The following is a 13,954-nucleotide window of genomic DNA, read 5'->3' on the forward strand; positions in this document are numbered from 1 at the left end:
TCTATAGAGCTGGAGAGAGAAAGACCTTCTATAGAGCTGGAGAGAGAAAGGTGCGGCCAGGTTTGTGGGAGTTCGATTGAGCTGTACTTTTGGGTGTAGATAGTCCCTAGGGAGGGCACAAAAACCCCTAAATATGAAGGGCTTCTGACGGCTAGTTATGGAGTTACGCACTTTCTTGATTTTCAGACCTAAGAGAGAGAATGTGAAGAATTCTGCAGGAACATCAACTTGTCTTCTTCAGATAACCTTCAAGAGAGGATTGATTGATCTTCTTAGAGTATAGAATCAGTCCTCCAAAGGATCTGTAGATCAGATCTCAAACTTGGGTAGCAATGAGGGTCGATTGGCTTCAAGAACAAAAACTCTTTGGCTGGCTGATTCTGATTTTGTATGCTTTAACAGGTCTGAACTTCTAATAACAATAAACAGAAAATAAAAATAGAAAAACAAGAATCGATGGAGGGTTGAGAAGGGTGAAAGAGAATAAAGGAACGGGTATCTCACCCCTTAGGTTTAGGCATCTCACCTCTCAATAACAGTTTTTTTAACTAAAGAGTAATCACTCAATAATTCATTCATTCAAATCTCTCATTATGAGTACATAGGCTCCTCTATTTATAGAGGGTAGAATAGCAATCAAACTACTTAGGAGCTAGTTTCCCAATGGGACTAGACACTCCTACTACAACTAGGAGCTAGTTTCCCAATATGACTAGACACTCATACTACAACTAGGAATTCAAAATATGATTAGGACTTGACTTTATGACTCCAACATGGAGTAGAACTAACTAACTAATAGTCCATATAGGACTTTACAACCGACCAATGGCCTAATGTGCTTTTATTGAATTAAATAGCAACTAACTAAACTAATGAATTAAATCCCGTTTTTCTACCTTCTACCCATATTTTAGGCCCATTAAAGTGGTCAATTTCAAAGAAAACCCATGAGATCAAAGGCCCAACACATATATAACACAACCCAAGGCTTATTTACAATAAAATAAGCCCAAGTGACTTATCTATATCAAGTGACCTCTCGGTCAGGTCCACTCGGCCTTAGCCTAAATCCCCACCTAGTGTGCAAAGTGACCTCTCGATCGGGTGTGCTCGGCCTTGGCTAGAGCCCCAACAAGGGTGCAAAGTGACCTCTCGGTCAAGTCTGCTTGTCCTTGGCTTGGGCTTGAGCCTCCATCGAGGTTATAAAGTGACCTCTCGATCAGGTCTCCGCGCCTTTAGCTTGAGCCCCCACTAAGGGTGCAAAGTGACCTCTCAGTCAGGTTTGCTCGGTCTTAGCCTTAGCCTTAGCCCCCACTGAGGGTTTAAAATGACCTCTCGATCACGTCTGCTCGGCCTTAGCCTGAGCCCCCACATAGGGTGCAAAGTGACCTCTCGGTCAGGGTTGTTCGACCTTGGCTTGAGCCCCCACTGAGGATATAAATTGACCTCTTGGTCAAATTTGCTCGGCTTTGGCCTGAGCCCCCACCAAGGGTGCAAAGTGACCTCTTGGTTAGGTTTGCTCAGCCTTGAGTGAGCCCCCACCGAGGGTATAAAGTGATCTCTCGGTTAGGTTTGCTCGGCCTTGGCCGGAGCTCCCACTGAGGGTGTAATCCCCTCTTGGTTAGGTATGCTTTTGGCCGAGCAAACTTGATCGAGAGCCTATCATGCCATGTTGTTCGTTCACGAAAGTTCGCACATGAGGTTCTGCTTTGGGATTCGGTGGATGTTGCCTCGAGAACTTCACTAGCTGCGTGACGTGGCAGGTTATAAATGTGTGGGGGAGTCTGATCGTCCCGGCTTCCTTTATATATAGGGCTGTTTTCTCTTTGCTTCATTCCTCCATTCCTTTGGGTCTTGCAGAGCTTTCTTGCCTCGTTTTAGGTCTTTGACCAACTTTCGGTTTTTCATATTTGGTAGTAAGTCTTTTCCCTGTCGGTTCCTCATGTTGAGTTAATCGGAAGATGACTCATCGTTCTCCGAGGTTATGAGACTCTGCTCCTGAAGTGTTTAGGGCATGTCCTCGAGTTCTTCCTAAGTGGTCTAGTCATTTCGTGACTCTTATACCTCGTTGTCCTGGGGTGGGGAAGAGGCTACATCTACTTACCAACCCAAGGGGGACGTGGACGGCGGGGTTTTGAGGGAAGGGATCGCTGATGCCAGGGATTGGAATGACGACACCCTGAGTTCGAGTTAGAGAACATAAGGGTTATTTGTGGGGTTTCAGACTCCTCTTTGAGGATCGCTTAACCCACTGATCGGGCTAGCTGTAGGTGTCATGACTGAAACCCAGATACAGGTAAGGGTACAACCTTCGCAGGCATTGATCAAATGATCCAAAACATTCACCAAAATCAAGCATATGAGAATGAGAGCGGATCAGGTTCACGTACGAGAATGTACGAGAACGATCTTGGTCCGTGGATTTAGAATCAGTTTTCTCTCTCTTCATTTAATAGATTCTAAATCCACGGACCAGGGACGTACGAGAACATTCTCGTACGTAAACCTGATCCGTTCACTATGAGAACTCGTAAAAATTCAAGTGCCAACAAAATAAAACAACTAATTGTACATAAGATATCCCAAACAATACCTACTGGTGGCAATCTAATGTGTGTTCCCAAAATTTAAATTCAAAAGCACTCTATCAGAGTTTAAATGTAGCAACATCCTACTACAATCATTTACTAAAGTAAAATAAACTAATATAAATCTTCAGGTCGCCCTCGAACTTGCTGCATCTCGTACCACCAATCTACTCCTCTGAAATGTAATATTTAATGGAGTGAGCTCACAGCCTAGTAAGATAGAATGTAATAAGGGAACAACACAGAAACAACAACCAAACAACACACAATGATGAAACATTTACTTTTACTTCTCAAAATTATCTCTATATTAAAACACAACCATTTACAACAAAAAATCCCATTCTAACACTTGGCCAGCATTGGGGGGAAATGAGTTGCTACCATTCCGGGATATGAGAGGGAAACTTGGCCCCCACAAATCACACAAGCACACAGATGTCACCACACTGTTACTAAATAGACACCACTGTGCACAATGGGTATAAGTCCCGCGGCTCAACGGAACACCCCTCTCTAGTCCATTACAGAGCAATCCACTTACCCTCACACACTTTCACCAGTTCATATTCTCACGAAATCACATTTTAGTCACAATGAGAAAAAACACCAATTAAACTCTTACAAAGAATACTTAAAATAACATCTATGTTTACTCAAAATCCCTTTCAGCATAATTTAAGTACTACGTAACACAAGCCACATATGAATATAACTCCATATCTACATAAAAGTGATCATAACATCAATTATAAGGTTACAACATTCAACAGGCTATTATAGTCATCGCATGCAAACATAAATCAAACATACCATACGTTATGGTGTACACTTTAATACAATCCACTTACCTCCGTTTGCAATTATCTCCCCTCTGAGTCCTAGGTGTCTAGGAGGTCCCAATCTGAAATTAGTAATACCGGATATTAATTACTATCCCGCCCAAGATTTGGGTTCCATATAGGTTTCTAATAAAGAAACCCATATAAAGGTGTTAAATTGATTTGAGTCCCATATTAGGTCCTAAGAAAAATATCCGATTAGTTTAATTTGGGTCCCAAAAAGAACCCTAAATTGAGGGTGACAAGTCTAACTAAATCATTAATGAATAAAATCAGGTTTTATTGGGGTCCCAAAAGAACCCTAAAATAATTTTTTAGGGTGGCAAGTCTAATTGGATTATAAATGAATAAAATCAGGTTTTATTTGGGTCCCAAAAGAACCCTAACATAATTGTTGAGGGTGGAAAGTCTAACTAGATCATAAATAAATAAAATCTGGTTTTATTTGGGTCCCATATTGGGTCCCAAAAGAACCCTAACATAGGGGAGGGTGGGGTGTGGTCATTCCATTGCTCCATGTGAGAGGGCATAGGGGGGCACTGCTGGGCAGCGCTCTTTTTCCTTTGTTTAAATAATCTAAATTATGTAATAGTTTATAACCTAGTTGTCTATGTTTTAAAGTTGTTCATAATACAAAATTTTGGTTGAGTAGTACTGTATCAAATCTTGTGGGTACCTGCAGGGTTTAAAGTATTGGTCCGTATCGCATTGGTAAGGGCCGATACGGATAACCCTTTTGTATCGATACGTATCTTACGATACATACCGATATACACTGATACACCATCGATACGATACGATAGGTGGCGATACACACTGATACGTACTGATACTCTATGGAAAATTCAAAATCGAAGTGAAATGTACATTTCGATATGTATCGGTATGTATTAGTGTGTATCGGTATGTATTGATCGATACACCGATACGTACCGATACGGTCATAAAATGGCCAAGATGGATAATTTTTCAGAAAAACACAATTTTTTGAGGTGTTTTTGTTCCAAAGTTGATGCCAACCATTTTTCTCTAATTAAAGTGGAAATCAAGGTTGGGAACAAGGATTTTACATTTATGGGACAACTACAAACCTTGGATTCTTATTGCAATACTCTCAATTTATTGTTTATGCATAATACATGTTATATATAGTTTTTTTTTTTTTTTTTTTTTTTAAAACTATTTTTTTATACAAAAGTGTATAAAAAAGTGTTTTCTATCAATTTATGTGCGTATCTTTAGCATATCTCCGTTATGATACGATACCCTCCGATATGTATCTTAATTTTGGCCGACCGATATGGCGACCGATACCGATACTTTAATCCTTGGGTACCTGATGGATTGTGGTGTTATGAATCTCTCGACACGCTGCTGGCCTAAACTTTTCATTTTGAAGCAGGTAAGGAGCAAGAAACTCTTAAGTGACATTAGATTTAAGACTCAAGTTACCCTTGATGATGCTTTGGCTGTCCTTCAAGTCTGGATAAGAGCTGACACTCCTTTCAGGGCCAGGTATTACTGTCCTTTTCTTTATAAAAGGAAAATATTTCTCTGCGTTATAAGTGTTGCCTTTTGCCCTCCCACTCTTACATTAACATGCTGTAAGTAATTGGTGTTCCATTTGTTCTTTCGAACTTGCTGGTAACTAAATGAGCCAAGTTTAGGCATACACTTTCATAAGTTATTCTTTGCATGTTATTCTATTTCACCTGTTCAAATATGTAATGTGGAAGTTGCTGTTTGGTTCATTGGAGTAGTTTCCGAAACTAAGTGATCTGGTTGTAGTTTTCATATGCTAAAGTCATTTTTACAGATTTAATGTAGAGAAGCTTTTGGCTTTGTTAAGATTCCATTCCTCTTAGTGTGGGGGAAGAAAGGGTAAACTGAGGTTTTTAGAGTTACTAAGGAAATGTTTTTGGAATTAACTAACAAAATTAGCATTTCAATACCATATCCGTGGTTCACTTCCAGAGTTCAACTTGGCAGAAGTTGTTTGGAACTTTTGTATCTGGTTATATATGATCCGTATTGGATCATCTTTTCATTTGTGGCTTCTTGGAGCATTTTGAAGCATATTATGAATCATTCTACGTGTGGATTTGGAGCCCGAATCAGGTCCTAACACAAGGACCTGAAATACTGTCCTAATACAGTCACAATGCAACATGTGTCCAAGGAAAAGGGAGGGGAAAATGAGTCGCTAGGAATTACTCCCAATGTTAAGGTCCCTTGCCTGTCCTTGATAAGCGTGTGGGAAAAGTATTGCTATTTTATTTTATAAATCAAATTCAAAAGACCAATAAATGAATAAAATATTTATTTATCTTTTTTTATTTAACACATCACATCAATCCCCCTCCATTCTTTCTCTCACTTTTCCAGTTCTAAAACTCGGATCGAGTCATTGAGTATCGACTGGATCAGAATGGTATCGACCTCAATTGATCCACGATCCTGACCTTTCCGATTTCAATACACATGTATGGTCCAATGGTAAAATCATAATCAAAACTGATTTAAAAAAAATATATATATATAAGGTTAGATCTGTCCCATACGATCCAGTCCAGGCCAATCCAGATTGATATCGTAATGGTATCAGCTTTGCCTGATCACATGACCATTCCCGAGTTTCAGAACCTTGCTTCTCCCAATGTTTTCTTTCATATCATGATTTTAGCCTTGAGCCTTAAGGTATTGGGTTGGATTGTCTGATATGGGCGGTCCGTATCAACACAAGTACGGAGGGGTAAAACAATAAGAAAACCCTAATTTTTTTATGAAAATCAAAGATAAAACTGTTCGATACGGCTGATCCATGCCGATTCATATTGGTATCGTATCAATTTCCAAGATGGCTGATACCCATTCCAATATCATGCACTAAATCCACTCTTTCAAGTAATACTCATTACCCGGGTTGGGGAGATACTTTGTACAATATAACAGCGGACGAACCTAGAATAGTAGTTGAGAGTAAGAGGGAGAGAAGAAATAAAAAAGGGTTGGTGTGAGATTGATTTGATTACTTTCTGCTAGAAAAAAAAAGTGGGATTATGTGATTTGTTGAATAATAAAAAAGAAATAAATATCTAGGTTTGACTTATCAATTGTCTAACTAATATTTTAATCACACGTTTACCAAGAAGGAATAACAGAAGATTGAAATTGATAAGCAAAGGACTCTTAACGTTGGAAGATAACTGCCTGGGGACTTGTTTTCCCCTCTGTTTTCCTTGAACAAGTGTCGCATTGTGACTGTATTTGGACGGTATTTCAGGTCCTTGTGTTAGTACCTGATCCGGGTTCGTGGGTTTGTGCCTTAGCCCATTCCAACAAGCTCAATCATTACCGTATTAGTTTTATTTTTTTCTAGTTTTATTTTTGTTAGTAGTTTTATGTAGGGGGTGTCCAAGTCGTGGATGATAAGAGGCCTACTGGAAATTCCCTGTTAGCATCCTTTTTTAGAGTCCTTATTAGATGCGTTAGCTACAGCAATGCACGGGTCGACACGCACAACGCCTAGTATCCATCGTTTATGGCTAGGACTACTGGGGCATCTAATCCCATTTCCTCTCCCCTAGCTTTCGTCTCTCCGTGTCTGTGTTGACCCAACAGAGTGCTTTTGCCTTTTGTATTATTTCCAATCTTTACGCATTTCACTGCTTCACTGAAAATTCCCTGTGCCCCCTACCGTGCTCCAGCTTGGTAGTTTCCACCGCCTGTCCAGGGTTGAGCTCTGGGATTTGATGGGGGACTTGAAAAGCCACCAACAGACGCTTTATGCTAGGTAATGGGATTTTTCTTTTATTTCTTTCCTTATAAATATGTAACCCCTCCCTTCTCCTTTCCCTTTCTCCCTCGCGATGACTTCTGTCTCCTCTTTCCCCTCTCTATGATTCTGATTTTCTGGTTCCAATGACTTATTTTATCCTTGGCCCGTGAGCAGTGTTAAATCCAATAGTTGGACATCAGACTGCATCAGTTGGTGTTGGCTTCAAAGCCTGTTGTAGCTATGGTCTTGCCATGCGACGGCTGACATGATATTAGAGATCTAGAAGACGCTTAGGCACTACTTTTAATGTAGAGTTTATCTGTTTCAAAGAATTAATTTTCTGCCTACTTATTCTGGAACTAATTCCACATCTTGCATGCCCCTCTACTTGTGTGTTGAGTCTGGTGCTCACTTATTACAAGTCTTCTGAATGCCTTAATAAGAATGTTGGTGCAGCCCAAGAAATGTGACCAAGAACCCACCACAGCAAGCTCATTGGATATGCTCATTGGTTATCCATTCATCACCTCATTTAATTCACGAATTCTGTGATATAGTTTTCATTTTCAAGCCCCCGAAGTTGTTGATTTTAGTTGGGGGGACATTCTTATTTGGTCTTCTTCTATACTGATAGAGAAGGAATTTTTGTTGTGAATGATGTATGATACAAAATCTGTCATAGGTTCTGCATCTTATTCAAACTGGTAATATTAACTGTATATGCTTTATGTTGGTGAAACATTTTCAATGATTTAGCAGTGCTGTTTCTTGCTGGTCATGCCTATATTGTTTGAAATATTGATCGTTTGGTTGTGTGTGTGTGTGTGTGTGTGTTTTGGTGTGGGGAGGGGGAGGTATGTTGGGGTGCGGATATCTGCCTCAGTAATTATGGCTTACTCATTATTCATATTAAGGAACACTGTTTTGTTTGTCAGCATTTCGCAGATGTCCAAATTTTACTCCTCCATCTGGGATGAAATAACTGCATCCAAAGTAAAAATTGCTGGGAACCTCAATTCAGGACCCTCTATATTTATTCCATTTGTGCACCCCTGCAAGCAGGACGATGTTGTTTGTGGTATGTTTTTGTCTCCTGAAGAAGTACATTGGCATGACTTGACTGGTTCAGTGAATATAATAGAGGAGGTGCTTCAGCATGACTCAATGGTTCGGAGTAACTGTCCCATAAGCAAGACACTATCTCATCTCTATCCAAGCCTGCATGATTTTTTTGTCCATGAATGTGGAGTCCGTGAAATACCTTCCTTCCATGGATACCTTATGATTTTGCTGCAGTTGTCGAGCATTGCTTTGCCTTCACAAGTGGCTAATGCAGTAAGTTGTCATAGCAAAAGAGATTAGGTTTCCGTCAATTTAGGGCTTCACAATTATCTCATGCTTTTTCTCTTCTCTCTCAGGTTTTCAGAGTGCTTTTGAAGTGGGCCGATGATCTCAAATCAGGATTACTGGGTCCAGGAGATATTTCTTACCTGAAAGAATGTCTCGTCAAATTGGAAAGTACAGTGCTTCCCACTGTGCAGGATAAATGGGTTTCCCTTCACGCGAGTTATGGCCTTGTATGTTGGTGTGATGATGATGAATTAAAGAAGCAGTTTAAGAACTCTGACAACATTGACTTTTTGTACTTTGGTGAGCTTAGTGATGGAGAAAAAGGAATTCTTCCAGCAAAACTTGCTCCTCTGATGCAAACTATAGGTGTTCCTTCTCTTTCAGAGGTAAGCTTCCTGTTCATGGCAAAGAGGAAAACTGAGGTCCCGATCAGGCATTTGTGCACAATGGGTTTCATTATGCAATTGCGGAGCTGAATTTCTGGTCCACTGTTGGAAGTCATCTGTGCTTCAATTTATTTTGTCAGATGATCATTGTTGGCTAAGCGATGCCCTTGTTATTGATGATGATATTTCATCTGACCTGTTTGACAAATTTTGTGCAACTTGAATTTAATGGTACAAAATCTTGGTCAAACAAGAATTTGTCTGTTGAATTAAAACTGTGACGACCCAATAATACGGCAAGTACCAGACCCTCCTGGGAGATCGGTGAGGTGTTCCTACCAAGAATACGACAAGTAATAGGGGGTTTGGGAGATTGGTGAGGGTGTACAAACTTTAGTCCCACATTGCCTAGGGAGATTACTGGGCTAGTTAATAACTTCTAGCCTCTTTAACATTTTAAAGCCTTGAGGCCCATGAGCCAAAGCGGACAATATACTGCATGATTAATGGGGCCAAGGCATTACAAAAACAGCATCGGTTAATGTTTTGGAAATTTTGAACAATTCAACCTTGTTTTCCTAAGTTGGATAGTTAGATAGATGACAGGTTGGATGTGAGTTATAAGCTAATAGGTTTTGATATGGGTCCTAGAACAGTTGGTGTTGTTTTTTTTTTAAGTTCAGATTTAATGAGTATGATGGGTAGGAAACTGATAAAAACCTTGTTCAAGATTTAAGTCTTAAGTGATGTATGAGGTAGACAATTAGAATAAATGCAAGATATAATTCTTGTGATCTTGTGTTGTTATCCTGACTCCTTTTTCCATTTCTTTCACCCAGGTTGTGGCTCGTGAAGCAATATTTTATGGCGTGGAAGATTATAGAGAGAAAGCCTCATTGGTGAACTCGGTTCTACCTTATGCACAACGCTTTATCTACAAATTACACCCAGAAAGATATTTTGAATTCAAGCAGTCTAAATTTGAAAATCTGAGTCATCTTCAAGTTGTTGTTGTTGAAAAGTTGTTTTATAGGTATACTATAAAGGGATGTGACAGTGCATCCAAAAAGCAATTCGAGTGTACCTGTCTTCTACAGGTTTGTCTAAACACATCTTCTTTGTTGAATATTATGTATTGTACCAACTCCACTTGTATATAGGCTGATGAGACTGAACAAAGTTCACTACACCTCAGATGTCACAATTAGGATGACAATTAAATGGGCTGTTGCAATTCAGGTCAAGGGAGGCATTCTTGGCAAGCCCAAGCCCGATGGACTGGATCACTACATTGATCTGAAAACATTCAGATTTAAGCCCAGCCCTAAAAGTGGTCTTGGCTGGAGAATCAGTTTCTCATGTCGCCCCCAGACCTACTGACACAAAAATAATGAGAACAACAATAATAATAGAGTTTATACAATCAATATTTGAACTGAGCGTATCCCACATAAAAAAGAATTCCATACCAGTTGCTCTGGAAGGGGAAATAAAGAAAAAGAACAACCCAGTGCACGAGGCTCTCGCTACTGTAGGGTCTGGGAGGGGTAGATGTACGAAGCCTTACCATCTGCTTTGCAGGAGAGGCTGTTTCCAATTTCGAACCTGTGACCAACATATTGTGATAGTGCAACTTAACTGTTGTGCCACAAGCTCATCCACTACCAGTGACTCTAGGGAGATGTTTACATTTTTGGCTGAAATTAATTGATATGCTTTCATGCAAATCCTTAAAGGTATTTGATATATATAAAACTTAAGTGTTATGATATAGATGTTACAAGCTTGGAGAGACCAAAACCAGCTTTTAATTTTGAGAGGTATAATTACCATTGCCAAAGTGCAGAACCTAGTACTTCTCTTTTAATGGTTTGAATATGGCTATGCCAGTTCCATTTTACATCCTTTTCAATCTTAAACCTTATTTTGTTCCTTTCTTTTCCCCCCATGCAGTAATATATGCATTTTTCCATTTTTCAGGGGAACATCTTGTATGTGAGACGAGACTCAGACTCTCACTCCATATTCATGGAGTTTGGTCGGCTATTCTTTGATGGAGCTCCTGAGCTACCCTTTGCTAATTTCCTTCACATGATCACAACTATGGCAGAATCAGGATCCACAGAGGAGCAGAGGGAATTTTTTATTCTTAATAGGCAGAAGGTCCCTAAGATTCCTGAAGACGAACCTGTCTGGTTCCTTTCAACACTTCAGGAAGATGAGACTTCCCAGCCAACTTGTCCTTCTGCAACAGTTGCCGAGCAGAACCCAACAAAATCCAAGAGGAAACCTGGCATCAACTCAAACTGGCCACCTGCTGATTGGTATAATGCGCCAGATTTCACTTTTGCTCGTGCATGTCACTTTAAGACAAAACCATCCATACCTCCAAATAATGGCAGTTCACAGAAAGAGGATGAACCTGAAGGGATCATTTCACATGCAACAACAAATCATGAGATTCTGAATGGTGTCAGTGTTGACTGGGTCACTCATGATGACTCATCAGCGACTACAGCAACATTACTGTTGCAAGATTCAAGAGTAGTGGAGGGTCAACCCTATCTGGCGGACAGTTCTGTTCCTATTCTCAAGGATACTGATTCAAGTTTGGAGGAGTTAAACAAACCTTTTGATTCAGTTACTGTTCCTACTGGCCAGGATAAAGGTCTATCAACATTCCATGAGAGGGATCAGCTCTCGTTTGGGACACCTGGTGAAAAACAGACATATATAACAGGGAGGCAAGGGGAGCTTGTGGCTTTCATGTATTTTTCTGAAAAATATGGCAAGGAAGGTGTGGAGTGGGTGAACAAAGTGGCTGAAACAGGTTTACCCTATGACCTTGTCATTGGGGTGAATGGAGAGCACAAAGAGTATATTGAAGTGAAAGCATCCAAATCAGAGAGCAAGGATTGGTTCCAGATATCAACCAGGGAATGGCAATATGCAGTTGAGAGAGGGGATTCTTTCAGCATTGTGCATGTTGCTCTAGTGGGCTCAAAAAATGCAAGGATTACGATCTTCAAGAATCCAGTAAAACTTTGCCAGAAAGGTGGCCTGAAGTTGGCTGTTTTGATGCCAAAGCCGCAGGGAAAAAGCTAATCTTTTGTGTTGCAGTCTTTTTTTTCATGTGGACCAAAAACATTTCCCAGAACATGATGAGAGCCTTTGGGATCATTCATTCAATATCATATTTCATGTGTGCTCCTCAGTCAGAAGAAGAAGAGGATCCTTCGCTCAGTTGTCATTTGATGCCTTGAGTGCAGACGTTGTCTAACGGCTTAAAGGTATGTCAGGAAGACAATAATGAAGGCTCTGTGACAGATGCAATGCTTTATTAATTCATTTGATTGATGTCAAGGTTGCCACAGCAGGTAAAGGTTGACCATTGGGTGTGGTTGCTTAGATGATAACCTGCAAACTGAAACTTACAATTGAGATGCCCTCTTATTGACATACTTTGCTAAGATTCCCGAAAGCACCTTCAATATGGCTTCATAAAGATGATCTACGAGGGTGATTCTTGGATGTTTACTTCTTGATGTCTTAAGGCGACATATGGGAAGGTAATACTAACAGAGGAAGAAGATAAAACAACCTCAGATCTTCAGCAGCATTGAGAAATGTAAGCGGGCTTCTTTTTATTTTTATTTTTTATTTTTTATATTAAATCCCTTGATTCATCCTTTGATTTAGTGGGTGCTAGCTTAGCCGAATAAAAAATTGCTTGTGTAATAACATCAAATTAAGGAAGTGTCCTGGTTGGATGAAAATGTTCATAGAATGCATGACAGCTGTAGTTTCAAACAAATAAAAGACCAAAGAATGCTTGCTGATTGCACAGCCCACAGCCCTTGTGCCCAGAGACAGCAACAAAATGATGCTTCTATCCCGATGAAACATAATAAATTCATCCCCAGTTAATGCCCATGTGTCCTTTCATTGGCCCCTTCAGAAACGGGGATCACACCACTAGGGAGTGTTCATTTTCTATAAAATAGAATGAAATTGCAATTGGAACCACTGGGCATTGTGAAAAGGGATCATATGGGGTAATGATTTCTAAAGTTCTCTCTTTAAGTTTGAAAATTTCACTTCTCTTTCTTGTAAATTCGTTTGCAAATAAATATAGCCATTATAACCAAGATTTGTGAGAAAAAAAAAGTCATATCCCCCACTTTTTAAAGATCCATGTATCCCTGATTCACGAGCTGATTCAGACAATATTTGTATATTAAAAAAAAAAAAAAAAAAAAATTCCAGACATTCACCTGTGTTAGATCTCAATCAGTTCCATTAACTATTAATGGCGTCTGAAACACTACTGTAGTGAATGCCCTCTATAGAACCGTACACGAGTCGCTGCGGTGAACTCCACCATGATGGATGCTTAACAGGAAACAAAAAATGTCAGAGAGATTAGAAAAAGTTAGTATAAACTAGTTGGACTTTGGGATGGGCTGATCGGTCTGTCTATGTAGCAATCATCTTGTCCCTTTTGTCGGTGATGTGTTCTTAGTTTTAATTGGTCAGATCATGCATCTGGCATTGTTACTTTGAAGAAATTGGAGTATTCAAAGCAATACTATGCTCTGGATACATTAGCATGGGATAACATCATAGATTTTTGGTCATATTGCATTGGCCTTCGAGATCGGAATAATGATTAACAGGGATGGTCGGGGGCATTCGTATTTCATAGTCAGAAGTGAACTTCTGGATTTATGATAGGCGAACAACTGCAAAAGTATTTGCCAAAAATGAACTAATTCAGATTGTGAAACTGCAAATGGCTCATTAAACCAGTTATAGCCCGCAGGCCATGCTCGGCGGGGCTGCCGGGTTTTTTTACTAAAATTTTATTACATTATGGTAGGTCTGGTGATGGATTATCTTGGAGGTAGACGCAACGCACATGAGTTGCAATTGGTTTGCTTGGGGTGGTGGGCTTTATGTTTGTGCATTGAACCATTATTCACAAATACCTTTGGCTCGAGCTATGGG

General features: G+C 39.9%; 1 protein-coding gene across 3 annotated transcripts in view; it reads left to right on the forward strand.

The window, feature by feature from the left end:
* Positions 1-12,789, forward strand: part of LOC122089408 (protein NO VEIN) — an 81,613-nt gene extending 68,824 nt beyond the window's left edge. The window contains exons 9-14 of one of the 3 annotated variants that reach the window (XR_006143319.1): positions 4,836-4,948; positions 8,147-8,546; positions 8,630-8,947; positions 9,787-10,044; positions 10,928-12,237; positions 12,322-12,789. Coding sequence is in view for 1 of the 3 variants with exons in the window: in XM_042659112.1 (XP_042515046.1) it covers positions 4,836-4,948; positions 8,147-8,546; positions 8,630-8,947; positions 9,787-10,044; positions 10,928-12,052 (2,214 nt within the window). In the remaining 2 variants the exon portion in view is untranslated. Of the gene's footprint in view, positions 1-4,835; positions 4,949-8,146; positions 8,547-8,629; positions 8,948-9,786; positions 10,045-10,927 lie in introns of all 3 variants that reach the window. The other 2 variants (XR_006143318.1, XM_042659112.1) reach the window with 2 other exon arrangements.
* The last annotated feature ends 1,165 nt before the right edge of the window (positions 12,790-13,954 follow it).

Source organism: Macadamia integrifolia, chromosome 9 (assembly GCF_013358625.1).
Source record: "Macadamia integrifolia cultivar HAES 741 chromosome 9, SCU_Mint_v3, whole genome shotgun sequence".
NCBI lineage: Eukaryota > Viridiplantae > Streptophyta > Magnoliopsida > Proteales > Proteaceae > Macadamia > Macadamia integrifolia.